The 26,000-nt window shown below is 36.2% G+C and overlaps 1 protein-coding gene across 1 annotated transcript in view; it reads right to left on the bottom strand.

The window, feature by feature from the left end:
• COL21A1 (collagen type XXI alpha 1 chain) overlaps positions 1-26,000 on the bottom strand; it is a 118,568-nt gene that overhangs the window by 15,964 nt on the left and 76,604 nt on the right. Inside the window, exons 18-21 of the mRNA XM_063330293.1 lie at positions 10,729-10,773; positions 10,320-10,373; positions 1,583-1,636; positions 189-242 (exon numbers count right to left, since the gene is read on the bottom strand). Coding sequence (XP_063186363.1) covers positions 189-242; positions 1,583-1,636; positions 10,320-10,373; positions 10,729-10,773 — 207 coding nt within the window. The remainder of the gene's footprint in view (positions 1-188; positions 243-1,582; positions 1,637-10,319; positions 10,374-10,728; positions 10,774-26,000) is intronic.

Raw genomic sequence — 26,000 nt, 5'->3', positions numbered from 1 at the left:
AAAATCTAGTATAAAATTAGTAAGAACAAGCCATCAAATGGATTCTGATGCAATTTTATGTTAACTACCATTTTATTTTGAAACAAACTGCCTTGTAACTAATCATGGAAAATCATGGAAGATCAGTAAATCATGGAAAAGTAAATCAATCCCTTCTTTAACTAGAACACTTCCAGGTTCATATTTACCTTGGCTCCTGATGATCCTGGTTTGCCCTGTATTCCAGGTTCGCCTTTCTCACCCTATATAACAATATAAGAGTGCGGCTGATACATCAGTATGTTTTGTCACATGTGGTACGACCAGCAAACATAAACAGAGACTGCTGGGAAACTGGCACTTAAAAATAGGCACAGGTAGTGACTGAAACGCTGAAGTTCTGCTCCCGTACAGAAAACCTGAAGTTTTTACTTTGTCTGAGGAAAGATGAGGTACTGATGACAAGATGGGACCTGCCAGCCTCTGCTCCCCTGTCCCTTCCCCACCTGCCTGATTTCCCTTGCCCAGTCGTACCATGTTGGTGTGTACTGACTTCACATTTCCACCACATTATTTAATAAAATTCTGAGAAACCTCAGATTGAGGCTCAAATTGAGACAAAATATTTACTTATGGTTTTACTTATGTTTTGGTTGTTATTGTAGCCTCTGAATTAGACATATATTCAGCACGAGGATTTTCATTAAAATCTAAGAATTATTGATTACTTCATAATGTTCTGTAATTATGAACTTACTAAGAATGATTCTGTAAGGATCAGCTTATATTCTGAATGAGATAAATATGCAAAACAAAAGCATTTTTCACAAATTAAACTAAAGCTAATTAATTTTTAGTCATTTCATAGGTATTCAATCTTCTTGACCCTAGCAAACATTGAGCACTTTAAAAAATGCTACCTTCAGTATACAATTTTAAATAAATACATATCTGCTTTTGGATATAAAATAATGTATGGGTGGAAATGGATCTAAATGTAAATACAAAGTTCAGGAAATGGATTCTATATTCCTAAATTTTCTCTAGGACATACAATTCAGTGCTTACTGGCCAAAACTCATCTTGGATTAAATTAAAAGGTTACATTAACAGATCTGAATTTATAGTAATCTGTTTTAGTTTCTGAGAGCATGGGTCAAATTAATTCTTGCTGTAGCTGCAGTGCAATCAATAAAGTTACATCTGAAATAAATTTGGCTCCTTGGGTGGAAAAAGCAGCACGTAACGCTATTTAACACAACCAAAATATAAATAAATTTAACATGGGCAGAAAGTTCTGATGTATACTGAGAATTATCTGGCTCCCAGCATTGCAGAACATTTTCCAGGACTGCGAAGCTGAAATAAAGTCTCATGACCACTTCTGCAATTGTTCCAAACCTCATGGGATGACAGGCACCATTTACTGAGCTATATTAAGCTCTCTTGAGACTGAACTATCATATAAGGTAATATAGGGAAAATCATACAGCTACTCACCAATATTCAACATACCAAAAAATTAGCTGCAAAATCCTGGACTTTTGTGATCTATAAAGCAGTCATTTATCAAAGTCATAAGCAAATTAACATAAACACTTACCTTAGGCCCAGGAGCTCCGGGTAGACCAAATGAGCCTTCTGGTCCCATCAAACCCTATTTATTTGTGAAAAAGGCAGAGACATTTCTGCACTAAGCTAATGGCTTCAGTATAGTGTATTAGTATTATTAGTATTAGTATTCTATTTGTATAGTGAAATAAATAGGACAGGAAATATAATGTCTTTCATCTTATTACTATGCAGTCTGTAGCTCTGATACACAGTGGATTATTTAGACCTTCTATGGCCTAAGGAAGGGCTACTGTGCGATGGAAAAAACCATGCAGGAAAAAAGCACGGCACTGTCATGAAACATTCCCGAGAGAAAAAATTCTGCAACTCAAAACCCCGCCTGTGTGATCTAATCTTTAACATATCTTTAATATGTCCTTAGCTCTAATTGAAAGTGACACAAGAGTTTCTCAGTTTCCATTTACTGTTCCCCAAACCAGCAAAAGTATATGTGGCATTTTATAATTCTCCTTCTTTCTGACTGTGTCCCTTAAAGATTGCCATGCCTTGACTCCTTTTGCAAACTTCGTGGAGATTTATCGGGAGCACTTAACTTTGGGGCCACACCTTTGCATCTTCTGCAGAATCTTCAGGACTGAACTGTTCATTCAAGAACTCAGTGGCTTCTGCCATTTCAGACCGTGACACTTCGTCACACATACAAAGTCAGAGAATTGTCAAAACAGTCCATCGAACTCCTCTCATGGAAACGTGTTGATAAAGGCATGTTTAGTTGTCTTTGTTCCATACATAAAATAAGAGCTAAAGGGTGTTAAATCACCAAATATCTGTCTGTCTTAATTTCTGTTTAAAGCTACTCTCAAGTATACATTAGAAAAATCTTTTTTTAAAATCATAATTTCCAGAAAGGAATTCCCATTTACAGTACTTTCCACATCTGGTATTAATATATGTCTTTCTCACCACTTCACCTCACTTCTCTTTGACTCTAGAACTGCATGCGTCAATAAAAACAATGTATTGTTATGGTTTCATTTGGACTTGCATATATACTCTGAAATATGATCTGCTATAAAAGCGTACTTAAGACGTATCATAAAATAAAAGCATAACAATAGAGAAACGCAGACAATTAAATAAGGCCCGGAAATTAAACTTGTCAGAGATTAAGTTTTATCAATTATTCTAATTGATAGTATTTTCAAAAACTGTTATTATTGTTATTTAATCTTTCCTTTCACATAGATACAAACAACAACCTTGCACTTAGTACTACATGTTAGGAACTATTCACTTCTATGACGTTATCTCAGACCTCCTTCAAAAGTTACATGTGATCAAAAATAAATGTATGTCTACAGTAATATGTTACACAGACTGTAACTCAGTTTTGCCAAAAAATTACTAACTTTCTTTGCTAAAACTAAAAGGATGGCTTTGTTTTTGCAAAAGCTCAAAACCTCAGAAACTGCAAAAAGTTCAGAGCATTTGGAACAAGAAGTAATTCTTTGTAGCCAGGGTTTTCAGCATTTCATCAATTTTCTGGTATTTCACCTGTGCTTTACTGTTAACTGAGGCAGCACAGATTAACTCAGGTTTTCTTTCCTGCTGTATTGTAAGAAAGTACTGGTCACCAAAACTTCCCATCAGTAAACACAGCAACTTTCTCTTTAGGCCACAGGCACAGGTCTGTGAATACAAATAAATGATATCAATCACAAAACTAAAACCTGAGTAACTTTGCTGCCAATTTTCCTCAGTCTTTTTCCCATTCAGTCAATTGCACATGAAAATTCGTCCATTAAACTTCACATTCTCTAAAATAACTAATAATATCGTACATTACATAATTTCCAACGCTTTCCTGAACTTTGAAGATTAGATCTGCTTGTTCTTACTTGCATAGAAAAATCAATCATCTTATCAAAGATGATGCAATTAATCTAGTAAAATCTTATATTTGATAAATAAAGGTTTACTATACTTATTTACTATACCCTATGCCATTTCTTTCCTAATTTTGGAATAGAAACTAACAATTCCTCTCCAGCTGGAGTGAAGATTCTGAGGTCTGCTTCAACTCATAACCTAAGAGACAGTGCCTTCCCACTGACCATTTGCTTATGGCCTATGTTCAACACCAGCTTTGTTACAGTAAATGTAAGCAAATATTAATTTGGTTTTGGAACCCAACTTTGATTATATTAAGACTGTCTTAATTCACTTTTACAACAGGCCTGCTTTTTCACTTTTTCTCTTTTTATTTACATAGCAAAATAAGGTTTTATTAATTTTCATTTCACTGTAAGTCTTAATTCAATTAGGCTGTTTTAAATAAATTTTCATGTTATCTATTGATCTCTTCAGAAATACAGGTCTCTTCATTGTGTGATTTTTTTGCATTCCCTGAAGACTACCTTCCTTTTCCAAAAACCATTGTGAGATTATTATTTTCTTCTCCTCAGATTACTGTTCAGTGCTCATTACTAGCACGTTAATCAGTAGTGAAAAGCAAGCACAACTTTGGGGAAGGATAGTGGAGAGAAATGTGGGGGAGAAATGCGACTGGGGGATTTCTGGCTCCTTTCACACTGTCACCTCAGTGTCGCCCCGTGTTTCAAGTCCTGTAACATGCTGAGAGCCTACCCTCTACCAACTCCACACTAGATCACTTCTAGTTTATGCACACACCAGTCCTTGGATTACAGAAGTGGTAAATGTTCATCACAAATGTCCCTCATTCATTTTACATCATACAAAGTGGAAATACTATGTGTACAGAATAGCTTTTTTAAAAAATAAATCAGATATGTATATATCCACTTTGACATGCAAACATATACTACTGAAAGCAAATCAGAAAATATGTTTAGTACAACTAAAGGTCAGGCGTACATCTGCAGGAAAGGGCGAAATAAAACCCAGTTGTCCTGGCTTCCTTTCTTGCGCTTTACTTACTAGGCCGTATTTAACATACTCCATTTAAAAAATGACAGGAAGACAACTACATGAAATCAGTACGCTGCAAGAAGAAAACTTTCAGATGCAATATAGGAAAAGCTTGAGAACATAATCTGAAAACTATGGCATGTAAAATTAAAAGAGAGGCGTATGCCACAAATAAAAATAAAGAACAATTCAAGGACATAAAATGCAGTATTACTCCCCCATTTTCCAGAGCTGACGCTATTTATGTGGCAGATAAATTAATAAATTACTGACATTGGCAATGTAATAGGGATAGTTATTACTGAACAAGAGCTTGTTACTGAAGAATTTTCCCAAGGTATTAATAGACCCTTCACAAGCTTTCCATCTGTTTTTTCTGGAACAAACATATTCAGTGTGACTAATAGAAGGAAAATCCCACTATCTTTTTCTGGTTGAAATTCCCTAATGCCATATAACGTATTCAAATATTCCATGCATCAATTTCCTAATTATTTTATCAGGTGACAAAAGATACATTAAATGAGTTGACAGGATACATAAATAAATTATTTTCAAGCGTATTAAGAACCAGATGTTATTTATCTAAATAGAATATGAAGAAAACATGGTAGTTACTTGAATGGATACATACACTTTGGAATCCCACAAGGCTTTATTATAGCTGATGATACAGCCTTCCCTCTGGCATTTTGTTCAACTTTGCTCAGAAAGAAATGGAGAAAAGACTTCCAGGAATAGGCAATAAAAGTGATTAGAGGCACAGGTGAGATACCAAATGTGCATGTGTTAACTAGGACTAGGGGCATTTGAACATTCAGTTCAGGCAATGTTTTGTCCTGATTTGATCTAAGCAACTGCAATAACTGATTGTCAAGGAAATTTATTCTTTCCAGAAAGATCTTTAGGTGGCTGACAAAGTCCTTTAAGCTCATGAAAAGAAAATTAACCAGTGTACTCACTTTATACAAAAGGGCTTCTGACAGCTGTAATATAGTGGTCGTGCCCATGGTAGAGTCAAGAAAGGAAGAGTTGCTGGGTGGATGTGGGGTAGCTGTATATAGCACAAAAAGTTCTGAATGTATTGGGAGACAGAGTAGCCCAGAACTTGTAAAACCCAAAACTGTTTTCAATCTTTCTCTCCAACCAGGACTGCATTTGATGAGACATTTTATTAAGGAATTGTGAGCACGGAAAAAGAAGTGAGCTCTTCAATTACGCTTATAGACATTTGTATGCCTGTATATAATCTTAGTTATCTGGAAACCAGAGTCAAGGTTTTTTTAAACCTAGCATTATTCAGAGAGCAAGTTCAGCGCGCTCTCCTTTGTCTGTGGTTCTCTACAGAGATATAGGAGAAAGCACTAACCACAGCCTTAGCTCTTCGGAATTTTCTTTGATGAAAAACAATGAAACTAAGTGAAAGAACATGAGATCTGTGAACTGTACAACTTTGAAAAGTCTATTTCCATTTTAATAACCTCCTCAGCTTCTTCAAGTGATAATCCACATATCCATTTGGATTCCATATGACTAAGCACTACTCAGCACAATCAGAGCGTGCTAAAGTAAAGATTTAAGAGTCCTTTGTGGAATCAACGATCTCAGCATCATTCTGACAAATGCACAACTGAAACCAAAAAACTACCTCAACAATGGTGAGGTTTACTTGTGATGGGATAGAGGTACATTACTCGACAGACACACAGCAAGTCTTGACTTACAAGGCATGTGATCATTCCTCCCTTTGGAAGTCTGAACAACCTGACTGATGACAAATGAAGCCTAGCACCTCATTTAAGTGCAATTCAGATGCAAGATCAACTAGAGACATGGGAGGGGTCTGCAAATATATTCTCTCTGAAAAGTTAAGTTAGACTACTATTCAGCTTTAAGCATCTGAAGTTCACCCACATTCTGACTGGAGAGGACAGGCAACCTTCCCAGAAAAACAGAGAACAAATGGGCAGTGAAAAACAAGAAGCCTTCCCACAATCAACATAACATTCTACTAAATTAAGGATCCCCTCCCCAAATAATCCCATATAAAATGACAAAATCCCAATAAATTTGTGTCAGAAAAAAAACAAAAAAGACATGCTTTCAGGGAGATGGCAGCGGGTGTTACAGATACTGAAAGGACTTTAAGTGAGCTGATGCACATAATCAAAACTTCAATGCTAAGATATAATAAAAAATAGCAAGGATAGAGAGAACTCAGATTTAGATAATCCTTAGGCCAAGTACATGCTCCATTTAGCGAGGTAGGCATATATTGCTCTTATTACCAGGAGTACCTGGAGAAGAATAGGCTCTTTCTAGAAAAAAAGAACCTTCCAGCATCCACATGTGTTGTAAGTGGAGCATACAGTCTTCTCCAAATCCTTTATTGTCAAGTCTGCTGGGTTTGAGAAGAGCATGGGACTCCTCATCACCTAGCTCAGAAAATCCAAGCTGGCCAGATGTAGACAAAATCTGATAAACTGCATCTGAATTAATCTTTTGGTGATCCTTAGACAGCAATGGAAAAGTCATAAGGCATTATCTCTCTCTGTGACTTCAACTCCAAAATTGTGGAATTCTAAAGGAAAGCAGATTGTATTTCCAGTTGAAAGCAAAAAAGAGAAAATTTTGGAAAACCCCATTCATTAAAATGACATCAAGAACAAATTTCCCTCTCTGGATTCAATATTCTAAAGTGAATGAGAATGTCTGACATGATGTTCAAGACTCATATGTGACTTAGCTATCTGACAGAACAATTGCAGTATCTTCCTAGAAAAGAAGAAAAACCCTTTCATTACTTTGCTTGGGGATGGAAACGATCATATTTTCTGTCACTATTTGCTTACAGTGAGCGCTTAACCTGGGCTCCCCATAAACAAACTCTTCCTAAAGCTCTGAATTCCAATACATCAATGTGTATTTTCTTTTTCTGTGGAGAAAAGACTCCTGGTCACACATATGTGTTGCTGACTTCCATCCAAACAAGAATTCTCTTTAGAATGGGGAATGACGCAGTGGAACGTAAGCCCCAAATAGTTTTGATATCACGTCTGCCCTTACGTACTCTAGAAGAAGGTAACCTTAACTGGGATTTTTGAGAGATTCAGCAAAGACAACAGAGGATCAAAAGGTCCACATGGAGATACTCGGCAGTCTCTTTCTTCAAGGTTCCCATCACCCACCAAAATGAGTCACAACAACTGGGAAAATACCACTGGCGTCACGAGAGCAGAACAGAAATGTCCCTGAAAAGATTATTCCTGTCCTGCAATGAAAGCTAGATACCAGCAGTAAGATGGGCTTAGCAGTGTTACAGTAGACATCCTGATGACTGAGGAATGAACATCAAGCCCCTTTTAGAGAGACATTGACTCTCTTGCATTTGACCTTGCAGATATAAGTCTGGATTTCTTTAAGTTCAGAATGGGCCCTCTCCTTTCTTCTACTTTTAACACCACAAAGTGGCATCTGAAACCTGTTTGTCTTTTGGAATGGATGAAATCTAGCCTGACAGCTGGATGTCAAGAGGAAGTTGATTGAAGCTGATGAAGTATTTTCATAGGTAAAGACCTTGAAAAGAGATGGGGTAGATAAATTGACAGACAGACAAGTTATGAAACTGAACAATACAATCTGTTAACAATCGCCAAAATCCAAGAACCTATAGCAACATTCTCTCACCTGTTGCCACAATATCAAGAGGCTTAGCGTAACAGCAAGGGCAGCAGAGAGAACCGTTCACAGCTTTCACAGTTTCCACACTTCAAATATGCCACCAGGCTAAAAACTCACATTTGCCACACCCTTGTCCTTGTCTTTTGCTGCTGATAGAAGGAATATTGCGACAGCTAACCATAGCTTCCCTATTTAGGAATAAAATGGTCAGCGTCATTTGTACCTACAATGCAGGCATCACTATGTAAGGTTCTCAGTCTCTTCTTCCATTTCATGAATGCCATCTGCTTATTTCTAATGACTTTTCTGAATTCTTTCTGCCATTCAAATCCTTCAGCTTTGTCCAGATACTTTCATTTACTACTTCCTTTTACCCTTCCATTTCAGACAGAATTAATTATTGCTCTGAGACTAATTTTTGTAAAAAGCGTTTATATGTTAGTCTCTTATTTATCAACGCAAAGCTATCAAAGCATTTATAAGAATCTGATACTTCTCAGTTTAGATATTAGAAAACTGATCACTGTCGTTATCAAAATCACAGACAGAGTTGGACTTGGTGAGTATTTACCTTCAAACGCATTTTCCAAGCTAAAGAAATTAAGCAGTATCTTATGGTTTCCAATGTAATCATATTTATGCCAGTAATAACACTACAGAAATGCTGAAATTTCCCAATTAAATATTTTCACTGAACTGCTTTCTTGGCTTCCTGAGAAACAAGTTCCTTCTATTTGGACTGGCCAGGGACAAGCCCGTTACATCCACAGCATATAACAAATCTCAAGATGGGACAACAAGGCAAAAAAAAAGCAAGTGATATTTTTCCCGTTGTTGTCACACATTAAAACATTTGCATACATCACTCAGCTACAAATCAAGAAGTGTTAGCTGATTTTTTCCCTGACAAGTGTATTAATTCTGTAGCCTGAATACAACTGCATGAAATCTCTTTTACTACCATATGGCTATATACAGTAAGAATAAACAACAAATTTCTTAGAAGGTTTAAAACGTTTTAGTCATTTAGTGTTCCATTGTCTATAGAGATAATAGCATGAGTCAATTCTGTGCTTCATTCTCTACAGTATTTACTTCATTCTAGCAGTAATAGTCTATATTGATCTGCTTGAGGTGAAATATAAGGTAATACATAGGTTCTTTAACTAAATAAAAAGTCACAGCAAACAGCTTATTTATGATGCTAAGCCATGTATCTCAGGAATGTCAGAAGCATTTTAGCCAGCAAAGAGAAAATATATCAGCAAAGAAGATAAAATATCTCAAGCACAAAACAAAAACTGCAAAAAGACATGTTCACAGTGAGGATGATTCATAATGGAACCATGTAAACATTGTTGAACTTTTTAATAGAAAAGGTAATTACTTTTAAGGCAGTATATGTTCAACTAGTGTTGATAATTAATTCCTACTAATTAATGAAAGATCTCTCACTAGTTTTAAGCTGCTGCCCCTTTTGCCTTTAAAATTTCCATTTTTTAAAGTTTATTAAAGTCTACTTGCACTTGCACCAACTTTAAAAACAATTATTTTACTACTGTGATTTCTAAAGGATTATAAAGAACATGGAAATCACCCTGCTAAGACAGTAGCAAAGACATGGTAAGGTGGACTGTCCCAAAAGAATTAATTATGTTCAGTTTCATGCATTTCAAGATAAAAATCACTCTTTAAGCATTTTGGGAATTCGGTGATCTCAGCTCTTCTTGCAGTCTTTGTCAAAAGAGCACTACCACAAAAGCATCCTGAAATTAATCTTCAGAAATTCATTGCACACTATGACAATGTTTAAGTCAGTCTTAACTTTCACAATAAATTTACTTGAGTACTTTCAAAGTTAATTCAAAGCTAATTAATTCTGAGAGTAAATTCAGACTAGTGTGTTTCCTGGATTTGTTTATCCAACATGCAGTGAGGAAATCATCAATTTTAAAAGAAAAGTGGGTATAGAATATTTTGGGGGGAATTCAGAGATTAGACTTAGTCTGATCATATTTGCCAACCTGAAAATGCTAGGATACTACTCTATCTGCCATTGATTATTTGCTTATTACAAGTAGAGAATGACAGCATCAGAATTATTTGTTCACAATAACACCATTTTGCAAACTTACAGTATCCCCAGGTGACCCTTTTGCTCCTGGTTGACCTGGTGGTCCAATTTCACCCTATATTTTTAATATAAAGAGAAAAATTACGTGATTAATGCATGTATAGTTAACAAATTTGTTAAATATTCTTTAATTATGCAGATTTATTTAGTTAGGACTATTTCACGAAGTATTATGAAATTAACTTTGTTACTTTTAAATTATTCATTCCTTCTGGAATAGTTGAAATAAAACCGAACGAGAGACTTTCAAACATGCCACAAATTTGGAGCATGTCTCCATTTATTTGCGGCATGATTTGATGTCCTAAACCCCCACTATGAAAGCTCTCCTCTGAACACAGACTGAACTTACTTTGGAATGGGTATATATAGGCACAGGTTTTAACACGGTTTTGAACTGTCAGTAATACCTTTTGTCCTTTTGCTCCTTGATTTCCAGGGATTCCAGGAATTCCCTGAGGGGGGGGAAAGAAAACCTTTTAAATATATAGAATAGTTTCTCCAGAAAATAATATTTAACCCCCTCTTCATGTCCTCATAAATTTAACATTTGCCATATGATTGGAGATCAAAATATGGGCAGGAAATAGAAAATTTAAAAAAACACACATAAAAGACCTTCAGCTGGAAACATGCAAAATATTTCATCTGGGAATACAGTGCAACACTAATGTTCAGTTGCTTCCCAGTGCTTTCATGCCAGGAGTCCATGTCTGCCACCGGGCAGACTCACATGCTCCCGGTTGCCCACCAAGGGTTGCAATGCTTTACTGAAAACCTTGAGTGACACAGGGAAAGAAAACACTTTTCATTATCCATAACATTTCTCATATAAGATAAAGCAAAGTCCTGGTCAATAAGACCATGAATCGACAAATCCTATTTTCCTACCTAAAATACAGTGATTGCAACAGAACACAGCAGATAGCTATAATTATATTTTATGTATGTTAGCTTCTGCCTCCATAAATACTTGAAGATCTCTGTCATTTCCTCAGCATCATTGCTCATTTTAGATCTACAGCACATCTCAGTTTTCTTACAGTGATCATTTAATTGAACATAATCCAGTTTTAAAACAAAACTCCATATATACTTAAAACCGTAGTCTACATTCAGTTAATTTATTATGATTATTAATCTATTCAGTTAACCTATTCAGTAAAACTATTCAAATATATTGGACAGACAGTGTTCTTCCTTGTATCATCATTAATCTGCAGTAAGAATTTGTTTTACAGATTTTACATTTAAATCTAATATTGAAATTAATACGCTGCAGTGAAAACAAGAGGTCTGTTCTAGACACCACCAAAACAAACACATTCTGTGGGAAAAAAAATTTAACATGAATGTCACAACCAGGAATAACCTGATAGCTTCCATATGGATTACATCTGTGCAACGCTGTCTTGGAAAAGATAGTTCCATTGTTTTGCAGTTTACACCCAGCTTCTAGTTAATAATGACCCCATCAAGCAGAAACAGTTCAATGGTCAATGGCACATGAGTTAACAATGACATCCTGAGTATTTTACAGGTCATCAAAATTCCAATGTACCTATCATTAAAAGAAGAGATCAAAGAATATAATAAAAAGAACTGGAAAACAACGCCTCATTCTGAGACTTCTACTCACATTGTGTAACATAAATCTACTTGCTAAACTTTTGTGCAAAACCATCTTAGATCTTTTCCACAAATTAAGAAATGGGAAACAGGGCATATTTATCACCTCGTTTAGGAACTTCCAGACCTGTCCATGAGTTTTCAGTATAATTATTTAACAGTTAACTTCCGTAGCTGTAAAATATAAAACTAAATTATAAATACCTGTACCTGTAATACAAAACAGAATTTCATGTATGCTGAAAAAAACTCCCACTAGGCAGCAATCTTCCCGTACTGAAAGGATGTACCAAAGCTTTCCACGGTTACATTTCTATGCTATTTGCAGGGCTGAAAGAAGACGGTTCCATGTACTTATCCAACACAGCGAATGATTTACCATTATAAAAGTATGCCTAAAAGAAGAAACACAATGTCCCACTGTGCTGTGTTGAACTTTCTTGCCTAAAAGAAATTAGGGATACAAGACATTTAACTTTACCTTTGTATCAGTAGGAAAGAAGGATAAAACTAAACAAACAAAAATTGTAAAACTAAGTCATATTTCCTTTTTTTTTGTGTTCTGATTGACTCCGTACTACTGAAGCACACAGAACTTGGGCTCTTATTTCAGTGGGAGCCAGTCCAGACCCTTAAATTTCTCTTATGGCTCATTGACATTCACTCAGCTAAGAATGAATCTATCACTTATGCTAATGTGAGTGATTCCCAAAGTACACGGGGGGGAGATTTTCAGTTATTCTCCTCATGTCAGTTAGCACAAAAAAAGGAGAATGAAGTGGCTAATTTGGTCATAAAGAATGAGGTTTTCCCATGACAGTTATTTTTCTGTATAGTTTCCATGGCTCAGTAATTACAAAGACTAATTTCTGTAGGATGAGCTCCAGGATGCCTAAAAATTAAATTTGGTTTCCTTCTCATTACCTATTCCCAATCTATTACTTCCTTTTACATGCATAATCTCTGGTTGTGTTAATTAGAATGATTTGCACTTTTCCCGGAAGACAAGGTTAAAAAGTAGTTTAGATAAGCTGAGTTTCTTCCCTAATTTCTAGGTCCAAAGCCAAACCAAGCCTTGGAAATGAGTCTTGTTCCTAAACAGAGATTTCACATGCAGTACAAATCCTCAGAATCTGACCATTTTTTTTTTCCGCTATGAGTAATAAGACACCTTTACTAGGAAGTTATGTTTAATAGGGTGACATAACACTAACTAAACTATCAAACAAAACTTACTCTAGTTATCAGGAAATGTATTCTTACTTTAAAGCATGAGCTGAAGCAACTACTTTTTACCCCATTTGTAAGATAAAAACGTAATTTTTGTGAAGAGTATATTGTAACTAAAATTATCACAAATGCCTGTGTTTAATCAAAACTTAATATGAAACAGACTCATCATGCAATTTTTCTGCCACTAAGGGAAACACAATGTTTGGAACTACTACAAATGGGAAAACTGCCACCCACTGGGAGTAACAGAATCAATGCTATGGAATAATTCATGATTCACTGGCCTACGGAAAAAAACTGCCTTTGGGGATGTTCTTTGCAAAGCTATCAAGCAACATTTTGTTCAGATGAAATATGAAAAAGGAGTTGTAATTCTAGATTTTCTTTTCTTTGTCTTTCCATAAAACTTGTTTTAAATGGTTTGTATTTATCATATATGCAGTTATATTACCAATAAAATATAGTATTACATTTCTAGACAGAACAGCTAAAAATCAAAGTAACTACTGTGCTTTAGTGATTTCTATCCTTACATGAGTTGGACCATCTTACATTTCTGAATCGGTTAATTTGTTCCCCTTCTTTTACATCAAATTTCATCTAAGGTTTACTCAGTGTTTCTTCATATTTAAAAATGAAGTTTATTGCAAGCCTTACCATTGCCTTAGTTCCTTCAGCATCATCAATCCGACTTTCTCAACTACCTCCATTTCACTTAAAGGCCTTCCTCCTTTTTCTGAAATTTTCCCTTAAATGGGAAGTCTTCCATTATGCCATAAAAGCCTGTAATATTATTCATTATTTTAGCCTTAATCAGCAAGTGCTATATTCACATGAAATTTAAAGTCAGCAAGATAGCCTAGTAAACGTGTCTATTCTAAAGATTCTCAACTGCATTTTATCACACACTGCTGAGTTTGTGCCTATAAACTAAAGTCATCCTGATCAGTCTGGCAGCTAACCAAGATTTTTTACTTTTTGAGACACTCCTGTCTTTATTCTTTATTCAGCCTCCTCTGCCTGTTTATTAATTTACCTTCCACCCTGACTTGTTACCTATGCGTACCTAGGACCCTGTCAGCTTTCTAAGCTCTTGTTACAGACCTGGGGAGGCTTTGCAGGGTACCCCCAGAACCTGAAGTGACACGTGAATGCCATGTAGGTAACTGAAAATGTCTCTGGTGTCACTGTAGGCGCTGTGGGATAGCTGATCTACCCTTTGAAAAAGATGTCAGTCTGCTCTAAGAACTGAGTTGTACGTGCCAGATGTTGCAGCTGCCCTCAGACATCTCAAATGGTTCTCAGTGCCAATGCCTAGGTGACAAAATCCCACACTCCTTGATGTCTTTTCTCTGGAGCAAAAATAATCTCTTTTTTTTTTTCCCTTTTCTTTGCTTGTTTGTATAGGCCGGTAAGTCTCTATAGGCTCAGATAGCCAACGCTTCTGACAAAGTCTTCGTATTTGCTAAGAATCATAAGATATATTAAGTATAAAACTAGGCTATCCAAAGGTAAAAGGAGCAAAATAGCAATGTTTAGCCACGGGTCTCACAGCTTCATCACAGAATTTAGCTCATCTGGGCATGCAACTAAATACCCTGTTGCAGTCTTCTTCAGCTCCCCCTCCCCCAGCTGGGACTTCAGAACACCCAAAAGCATGAATTCATTTCTATTGCGATGATGAGCTTCAATTATGTATAAATATTCTATTTTACCCCAGTTTTAGCAATTTAAATAAAATTTCTATTCCTTGATAACACCTGGCAGATACAATGGATTTAACTGTAAAACGAACATGGTTTCACAATTCCTGGAAAATCTTTTTTGTAGCTTTCCTTAATCATGAAGTGTCTATTTTTGTTTTGGATTATATTAAACAGCTGGATTTTTTTCCGCACAGCCCCACAAAAAATCCATTAAGTAAATTGCTTGCGGCCTTATATACAGATCAACTAGGTGTAAGCATTTTCACTCAAGCCACAAGCAACATTTCTCAAAATATTTTTCACACTTTTTCTAGCTAATATTATGGATTATTTGTATCTCCTTCAGGCTTAATTTTATGCTTGAAAACAGCAGAAGAAACCATGCATAAAAACTTTTTCCAGAACAAAACCAAACAAAAATTAGCCATTCTGTTCTCTATTTTCTGCTACTGTCTTTAATATTTCCCATCTCTTCAGTGCCTGGTAGGACTTCATTATTCAGTACTTGCTGATAGTTCTAGTATGGAAAGTAGGAGTTTCTAGACTACAGATAACATCCATTATCATAACATTCTGTCTCTGGAAAATGGAAAATTATAGATTATTTCCAAAATCTCCTCTGTTATTAGCAAACTGTTTTGCAGTCAATTCCCCAAGAAGATTAAGAGAATGTCAGTATAATTATCTTATTATTATCTTATTTTCTTAGGGTAGGTATATGAAACTACACTCTTTCAACATACTGCTTTAAACAGGCTCCTCACTGAATATGGTACATCTGGACTTATTTTGTAATGTATCAAACATTTGATAAATACTGTCTAGTATTTATCCAAATCACTATGGAACAGTTTTTCAAACTATCCATTCTTCTTTCAACATAAAGACAAAAATACCTAAAATAATATAATTTTTCTCTATCAAAAATGATCATGATTTTTAAAGTTATGAGAAAACAATACTTCCTGTTAAAACAGTGATACCTTCTGAAAAAAAAGAAAAAGTAGTAAAATGTAAGGTAAACATAGACTTTATTTCAGAGGTCATTATTCAGAGGGGGGAATGTAACTCTACTTTGTTTAAATTATATTAATTTTTAATAATTAATTTAATTAATTAATTTAATAATTAATTAATTTTTAATAATTGATCCATTGAGTAACATTTATGAACTTTTGTTAAAAGATGGTTACGTTCTATGCTGTTGCCCATTTACACAACAAAAATTCAAACTGTATCCCTAATGATCATTCATAATTCAGGCAGTGACACAAGCCTCACAGAAGACTCCAGCAAGGCAATGAGAAACTGTAATCAGAGTTTCAGTCTTAAAAAGTCCGCAGGCTTTTTAAGAAGATTGCCAGAATGGTGCTCATTTTGACCCTACTCTTTCTTCAAGAGGGTAACTGCTAATCAGGGTCAGATGAATGATCAGGTTTAAAATAGATGTCACAACTACTGATTAAAAGACATTTTTTTCTAGTCTATATGAGTTCTCTGAATTGTGTTTCAATCAAATGGCTCCTTCCACTCTGAGAAATCTGCAATTCTGATTCTGGGAAGACAGTAAAGGACATTACATGAATTATAGCAATAGAACATGATTCACAAAAGATATCTATCCACCCAGATGTTCCCATGATCCCTTTAAACACCTGAACAATACAACTGTTTATGTATTACTGATCCTTACTTCATGGTACACGAGAGATTTACTGGAGGTATGTAAAAAAGTACAAGTCAAGCCATAATTTGCATAAAAGCACAACAGTCAAGATACTTTTTAAAAGATTACAGCAAATCCCTGATAATCCTAATAGAATGAAAGACACAAACCCAATTTGGATAATGGATAAAACTTTCTACTGGGGAAAAGAGCAAAATATATATAAAAGAAATTCAATGAAGCTGCATCTGCTACTATTGAGTAGTTGGAACTGATGACAAAGAAAAATGGGCCAAATACAAAGAAGCATTCCCACAGACATAATGAGCATCCACTGGACTAGCATAGCAGCTTTAAATTAAACGCAGGAAAGGAAAAAGCGTTACCAAGATCTTTGCAGTTATAAGACCAGAGTTTGCAAACACTTTTTTTGGCAAATCAGTTTTTAAAAATAAAACACACATATGTTAAATGTGGAACACAGTGACCCCTGTTGCATTGCCAACAACACAGACCTTGGAAAACTGTAATTTGAAAGCTGGAAATATTAACAGAAAATGAAAACTGTGTCTATCCTGACACAGGCTGAAACTGGTGTCACTGTTTCTTGTAAATACCCTTCAAAATAATATGAGTATCAGACTTGTGGATCCAAAGGTGGCCAGACAAAACTCCAACCCCCAATTCTGCAGGTGACACTGTGATGCCTTCCCTCTGCCTGCCATGCCAAGCCAGGCACCAGCCTACAGACTTTGCAAACCACCATCCAATCTGTCTAAAAAGTTTAGACTGACTTCTAACAGCTGACAAACTGACCCATGTTTGACACTTACAGGTAAACACATTGATATTCAAGCAGTTCAAAATGTTTTAAAATTTCTCCACTACTTAAATTACGAAGAAAAGCTTATGATGGGTCACACAATTTGAGCAACTTGAACACGTAAGAGAGGGCAAGCTGAGGACAGCAGAGCCTCCTCAAAGGGCACTGACTGCTGCTCTGCTCCTTGCACCCAACACACCCGAATGTCTGACACTAAAGAATCGCAGTTCTGTTCACACAGGTCACACTGATGTGGAAGAACACAATTTTCAGCTGTCCCCCTTTCCTGTAGTAAGAAGCCACTCAGTTAAATTAGCAGTGAGTAGGTTTAGCCACAAATCATGCATTTTTTCCATATGGTGCATACTGTGAAATTTGTCACAGGATGTAGCAAACGAAAACAGTAAAACTGTGTTCCAAAAAGAACTGTAAAATTGCTAGAAAATTGGTCCATTGCTGGCTATTAAGTAGGATGGACCAGCATGCATTTCTGGCTAAGGAAGTCCCAAAATCTCTGACAGACAGAATCTGGCAGTAAATAACAGACGAAAAAAAATAATTTTCTACATACTCCTAACCATTGTCAGAGAAGAAGTTCTGTGATAATTCCTTTAGTCTGAGTCTGCTTGGCAGTTCTTATCTGTTTAAGAAACAGCTAAGAAAAGCTGGTGCAGAGGCTGGGATGAAACCCTTCCAGAGCACAAAGAAGGAAAATCACACCTTGATTCACATAGCAATCACTAAGAATAAATTGAATTACTAAAGCTAATTAATAAAGCAAAAATTAATTTGCGCAATAAAAGTCAAAGGTTGTTTCTTAAATCATTTAATATTTCTTTAGTACATTTCTTTATTCTTGGTCTTAGTGGATCTAATAACCTTGATTTTGCTGGTCCTGTACTAATTTATTCCATATTGGTCCCATATGAGTAAAATATGTCAAAATCCTAAAGTAATTTTTTTTAAGACTGATCTAAGAACAGGATCCTGTAAGCACTGAGTTCCTTGTGCTTAATTCGCCCACAGTATTGTTTGATTTGTGATATTTAATATTTTTAGAACAATGGCTAAACACAAATATACAATATTTTTAAACTATCTATCTGACAAAAAAACCCAAATGCTGGTCATAACATACATAATAATGAAGACTTCCAATACAACAACATGTGCTACAACGAAAAAGTATGTATTCTTAGCATGGGACTGTTTTTCAGATTGGGAAGGAGAGGTTTTATGCCGCCATAATATTTTAATCCTAACGAGAAACATTAATTAAAACTTACAAATGGATGTAAATTCATTCCTATTAAAGATTGTTTAGTTTTTGTTTCATTATGGATGGGAAGCCAGCCTATATTCAGGCAAGACTTTCCATTCACTGTAATTTTAATACATAAAGATTACCAGAATGAAAACACCAGCTGCACCAAACTTCCCCAAATTCGGTATTTACTTGAGTGCCTGAGACTTGAGTATCAACTCCTCAATTTCAGGCTTAAAGCTCTTTGTGTACAGGGTCTGTCTCCATTTCTTCCTGAATAGAGGTGAACCAACTGATCTCAGTTATAAAACCATCTTTACCACCTTCTTTATAGCAAGAATATTGAGCATAAGCAATACTGCCGTGGTTTCTCTGATGAAAGGATTTTTAAGGCTCACAAATACTACAGATCTCCCTTATTTAACTTCACTATATCTTTCCCTGTTTCTACACTACAGAGTATGTGACAATCTATCTTGAACAATTGGCATGACCCTGAGCATTACTGCACAAGAATAATGCAATGCTACTGATCATGAAGGACACATGGAAGAAGCATGACAAGAAACTAGTTACTTTGACAGCCCAGCTACCACGTGAACACAAAAATAACAAAGTCCTGCTTTAAGTTGTTTGCTTGTTTTTCCCTTCCACATTTTCTGGAAGGGTTCAATTCAATTAACTTCTACTAATCTAAAAATCCAAACTGTCTCAGCCAGTTAAAAGAAACAGGCAACTTCAGAAGAAAACGCCCCCTTCTATTGGAGATAAGTTATTTCACGGTGGGATGAATAATCCTGTGCTGATATTAGTTTCATATCAGAGAAGAACCATAACACAGAGATGGACTAAACATGTCTACTTGACTATATGAGGTGAAATGAAAATTGTTCTGGATAATTATCAGAGTAGACTGTAGATTAGATGCCCACATGCAGCACTTGGAGCCCCAAAGGAGTTCTAGCTAGATTGCTTCATATCACCACCCTGGCCACAGTTCTCACGGAGGCTGTAACTCAGACCTTCTGAGAACATAGGTACAGCAAATCTTTTCTCTGGCTAGTCCCATAGGTTGAAGAAGAATGACAACTAGCAAGAAAACTGGCTGTTCTGTTACTACCCTGCTGAAGCTGGATCAGAAGAAGGAAAGTGAAACATCCTTCCAGTAATTCTCTTTCTACTTGTGGTTAAGTAACTCACCATAAACATAGAATCATAAAATAGTTAGGGTTGGAAGGAACCTTAAAGATCATCTAGTTCCAACCACCCTGCCATGGGCGGGGAAACCTCCCACTAGATCAGGTTGCTCAGAGCCCCATCCAGCCTGGCCTTAAAAACTTCCAGGGATGGGGCTTCCACCACCTCTCTGGGCAACCTGTTCCAGTGCCTCACCACCCTCATGGTGAAGAACGTCTTCCTAACGTCCAGTCTGAATCAACCCATCTCTAGTTTTAATCCATTCCCTCTAGTCCTACCATTACCCAACATCCTAAAAAGTCCCTCACCAGCTTTCTTGTAGGCCCCCTTAAGATACTGGTAGGCCACTAGAAGGTCTCCTCGGAGCCTTCTTTTCCCCAGACTGAACAACCCCATGTTGAGACAGCACAGAATAGAACAGCAATGTGTAAAATTAAATCAACTGAAATAATAGATATTTATGGCTGCTACATTCTAACTGAGTGTCCTCTTCATTCATAGCCTACTGCCTATGTTTGGTTTCTAAGTATAGTAATCTGTTGAGGGAAGTTTCTCTTTGGTCTCCAGAGCCACTGGAAACTCCAGCAGATATTTACTTTAGCTGTAAATCAAAATGCTAATTCCTAATGTTCAGAGTGTATTAGGAAAGACAGAAACATTTAGGGGATGTGTTAAAGGCATTCAGACGTCTCTTTGGATTATTCTCTAGCATGAACATTAACAGAGACACAAATTATACCAAGAGGGTGCTTTCCCTAGAAACCTGAAACACCATGTCCCTGTGCTCTATGGAGCAACATGTGAATACATCTAGGAATTTGTCCTTGAGCCATACTACTAAGATGCAAATCACACTTTATCTTACTGTTATACGAAAATGCAATGATACAAACCAGTGACAATCAATGATGTGTGTGCCTAAAAATGAAATATGAAACTGCACGCACAAGCAGAAATTGCATTGTGAAGCATTAGCTCCCAGAACATTGCCCGTGACTGCATGGAATTGCCAATACACAGTTTAAAAAACTTGGTCTGAATTTTGCATTTATACATCATAAACAGATGAAAAAAACCCTACACACACTCTGCTTTTATTCACTATATATGATAATCTTAGAGCTAAAACTTTATTTTCCGACAAATATTTAAAGACTCAAAACACTTCCATTTTGCAGCATATGTTAAAACAATGCCAAAAAATCCAGATCCATCTTGATTTTCCATAGCTTGCTTCTGATACCTGACAAAATGAAAGAACACAGAACGCACAGTGTTCAGGGACTTGCCACTTAGGACAGGCACATATTAATTACATATTCATGCATTTCGCAACCTAATGTAGTTTAACTTACATGACACTTTCTGTGTGATTGAACACAGCTGCTCAGTAATAATCTTGAACATGATTGTCGTGAATTACACATGAAAGCAATGCAAAAATGACATCCTCTTTTATAATCTGGTAAACTAAACTGGTATGTGCTATGCATTGTATTTTTGCATAAAATCTACTGTCTAAATGACCGTTTATTTTACTAAAAATATTTTTTGATCCTATTTTTAATTCTGTTAGTAAAGATACTAGAAAATAAGGTATTTTATATCCTACCTCTGTAATATGTGTGAAAGCAGAAAATTAGCATAGACATACACAAATAGTAAAGCTTGTATTGCTGCAAAATATTTAAAAACAAAGCGAAAAAAATATCTGCATCTTACTCGTAACTCCTCTACCACGATCCACAAATGGGATATTTACTCCACTGGTTGTCAAATATATTCTCCTTTATAAAATAACTTATTTTCATTTTTTGCTCTTTCTTTCCAATAAACTGCAAAAATGTTACTTCAATGATTTCAAATACTTTGTCATATCGTATTTTGGTCAAAAGGTGATGCATCTATGACTAAATCAGGCCAAAATCACGTGATGATACTGTCACCCAAAAGACTGTTGGGTACTGTTAGCTGTTAGAAGTTCATTCAAATTTCTAAGTATTTCATTGTGTATATACGTATTTATTTTTCTGATCCTAGGCATAACGTTTCTGTTGAGGAACATACAAAATCCATTTTGTATGTAATTTCCAATGTGTTATCTGTATTACTGAATGATTTGACCATGTCTTGAAATGTTCCTTGAAAACTGTGGGAGTTAAGAAGAAAACTGTCAGGCAAGAAAAATGGACAGATGTTGCTGTTTCAAGATCAATCAGCACATGTGAAACATTACTTACTGGAAATATAAACACCAACCTTCCTGGCACTAAAATAGCAGACGTCAGCCCAATACACAACATACACCTCCAAACATTCTCTTTAAGCACCTCCTACTTCAGAAAAGCCTTCCTTGGATGTATGAAATCAGCATACAAGTTCAGGAATGCCCCAAATATCATTATTATCAACATCAGGTGGATCCAAAGGAATGCAAATGAGTCCTTTTTACATATGACATCTAAAAGGAAGTGACTGTTAATCACTTAAGGCATACCTATTTTATACCAGTTTTACTATATAACTTTCAAGATCATTATAGAGATTATTCTCTTCTTGGCGGGGTTAATTAACCCATTGTGCCTGGAAAGCATTAGATCAGATCAAATTAACTTAAACACTTAGGCATACACATAAGCTCCACAATCTTGCCGGGAACAGAGGTGAGACTGACTGGCCTGTAGTTCCCTGGGTCTTCCTTTTTTCCCTTTTTTCCCTTTTTAAAAATGGGAGTTAGGTTTCCCCTTTTCCATGCAGCAGGAACCTCACTGGACTGCCACAACTTTTCAAATATGATGGATAGTGGCTTAGCAACTGCATCTGCCAGTTCCCTCCGGTCCCACAGCTACATCTCATCAGCTCCCATGGTCTATCCCATCAGGTCCCACCTTCAGGTTCTTTAGACAGTCTCGAATCTGATCTACAGTGGGTGGTTCTTCATTTTCCTACTCCCTGCCTTTGCCTTCTGCTACTTGGGCAATGTGGCTAGAGCACTTGCTGGTGAAGACTCAGGCAAAAAAAGTCAATGAGTGCTTCAGCCTTCTCTCTCCACATCCCAGGTAACCAGGTCTCCCATTTCCTCCCGCTGATGTCCCACATTCTCCCTAGTCTTCCTTTTATCACTGACGTACCTGTAGAAGCTTTTTCCCACTTAGAAATACATTAAAACTCAAATTGTATAGCTATAATGTTCAAATACTGATAAACCATATCTATAGAAAGACCCACTGCAATATTAACACTAAGAAAATCTAGTTTCTGATACTCAGAAAAAAAGTAGTGATGTTCGTAAGCATGTGCATATTGAAGTCTCTGTAAATGATGCGAAGATCTTTAGGATCTCCTAAATGCACAAACATTTTAATGGGCGAACACTTATTAGTATTTTTGAGTAATATCACCGTGAGAGGGGATATCTGATGTGTAGTCTATTCATCCATACTGCCAAGTTGATTCACTTGATTAGTTTCATACTGGATCTCTAGACTCCACCTTAGCCAAGCTGAGAACACAACAGCTGAAGGCTGAAGCTGCAGTATGAAGTGCATATGATCATTCCTCAGTGGGAAAAAACACAGGTGCAACAATGTGTGTCACAGCTCTTACTCTACAGACAGTATAAGCTTATGCCAAAGCACTTCATCTGGGAATTTAAGCGCACTTTCTAGTACAGATAACTAGTAAGTACAATATCAAGTTTAAAGTCTGTACATGAAAATTTCCAATAAATATCCAAAATTATTTTAATGCATGGAAGAAATTACATTCTTCAGAAGAGTTTGTGGTTCTGTGTATAAACAGGACTAATTCACTGGAATCCCTCATGGAATACAAATAAAGAAGCACTACCAATAATTTTGTGCTTAGAAGATAGTTACTGCACTCTTTAACAAAGCTGCACCTTCAAGTGTTTGGTGGAGGACAATTCTTTCAGAATCACACTGTTCTAACAGATTTTTTTAATTTGTACAAGATTAAAAAATTATTAAGAGACACTTTAACAAACACCAATGTCGTGGTTTGGGCCAGATTCGCCACTGAAACGAACAACAGATCCTCTCTTTTACTTCTCTCCACTTCAGAGAAGGGAGAGCATCTCCCTTCAGGGAAAGAAGGATGAGAGAGAAAAGAGACTTAGGAGTTTAAAAAAGAAACTAAACTACTTTATTGAGAATATTAATAAAATAATAAAAAGAAAATAACAAAATATATACACAATATATACAAAACCATATCGAGCTCCCAGGATAACAGTCACATCACCGTCAGGCACTGGGAAAGTCCTAGACTGGACTCAGCAATGGACGGGAACTGATTCTGGATCTGGATTCAGGAATGCACAGATAGGGGTCAAAGGCAGACAAACAGAAAGGAGTCCTCCTTGGATGCTGGCCATTAAAGAAAGAGGGCCAACTATTTGATCCCTCAGCTTTTACACCGAGCATGATGCAGATGGGATGGAATACCCCACTGGTCAGTTTTGGGTCACCTGTCCTGTCTGCTCCTTCCCGCAGGTGCAACCCCTCTACATTTTTCTGCTTCTGACCCTCCAACGGGGCAAATAACAAAGTTAGCTGACCTTGGTTGTTATAGCAGTAAGTATAAGCAAGAGCCTCTCTGCATACCATTCCTTGGTATAACTTATAAACAATCAGGTCTTACCACTCTGGAAGCAGACATTGTTGAAAAAATATGCTGTTAATTTCAGAGAGTTCAGTTAGTTAGAAGAGGCTTAATTGAAAAGTAAAGTCACTGAACAGAAACTTGCTTCTGTTTTACCTCAAACCAGGACAAACAAGCCTCCGTTTATTGTAATACAGCTCAGCAAGTCAGTAGGGAGATTTTAAATTGGTACAACATACTGGTCAGAGGTATTTTTATCACTATGTTTACAAAGCAGCTGCAATGGAGGAGGAATGCTGGTATGTAACTTCTATCAGTACATGAATTAGTAAGAAAAGTGCTAGCATAGCCATAAAATAGTCACTACAGCATACAAACATAAAACAGACTACTCTGAGTACTGTTTATAACTATTTATAGCACAAGCCATTCATGGCCTTAATAGGCTTACAACTACAGCTCCCTTCATATTTCCTTACACCTTTTAAGAAATTGTCTTTTTTAACGTAGCATCTATAAAACAATCTTAAAGAAATAGCATCAAGGTATGCCACCTTTTCTCCACTTGATTTTCCAAAGTTATCAAATTTGAAATGGTACTAACCAAAAAAATCCAAAAATAATACTTTCCTAAGTCTCTGTAGACAAAATAAAAATGATACTATATAATTACAGAAAACAAATATAATTAATGTAATTGCATACTGTGTGAAGACAGAAATTTAAAAATTAGAATTGATGAGGAGCAGACAGAAAGTGAGAATTAGATGGGAAAGGACTGTTAGTTTTACAACTTAGAAAAGCAGGCATTATTTTCCAAGTTGCATTAGGTCAGTGGGTCCAAGTTTATTACAGCATTTACTGTGGCCCCAGTCCAGACTGAATTCAATGGGAATCTTTCCACTGACTTCAATACATTTTGGATCAGCAACTATGCTGTCATGTCTTATATCATTTTTGACAATTGGGAATAATAGAGTAGTCTGCCTGCCTGAAGTTCCAGAAGTCTTTAATTACCTGTTCGTTACAGCACCATTCTCGTATTTATCTTCTTAATAGCAATTAACTCTGCTGAAAATGCAGAATGGAATTAATTTAGTTAAAATAACTTGTCAGTCAGAAGATAACCTAGGTTGCAAGTAAAGTCTGTTGAAAATATATACATCTAAAGTGGACCTAAAAGCTGTAATTGACAGGAAAACCTGCACTCAGTCTAAAAAATGTGGTTGAGCTTACAACAAGTACTGTATAATTAAAGAACGATCATTGAAAGTATTGTGCTGTCAAAGCTGTCATCTCCCCCTTCCTCAAGTGGGAACAAGACTAGCAACATCTGTTATAGTAGCTCCAGCAAGCAGAAAGTCATCAGAAAGACTCTACCCTGTCTACTACTATAATTCAGAAATTAGAAGAAATAAAGAAACAATCACTAAAACCCTAATTCAACTAACCAAGCCTACTTGTAAAGAAATAATGATGTATGGCATATGCCTACTATAGCATTAGTGTATCAGCTGTTTATGTAGGAAAAAACACCCCCT

This window comes from Chroicocephalus ridibundus, chromosome 3 (genome assembly GCF_963924245.1).
Source record: "Chroicocephalus ridibundus chromosome 3, bChrRid1.1, whole genome shotgun sequence".
NCBI lineage: Eukaryota > Metazoa > Chordata > Aves > Charadriiformes > Laridae > Chroicocephalus > Chroicocephalus ridibundus.
The sequence above is the reverse complement of the archived record's forward strand: the minus strand, read 5'-3'. Positions and strand labels throughout refer to the sequence as shown.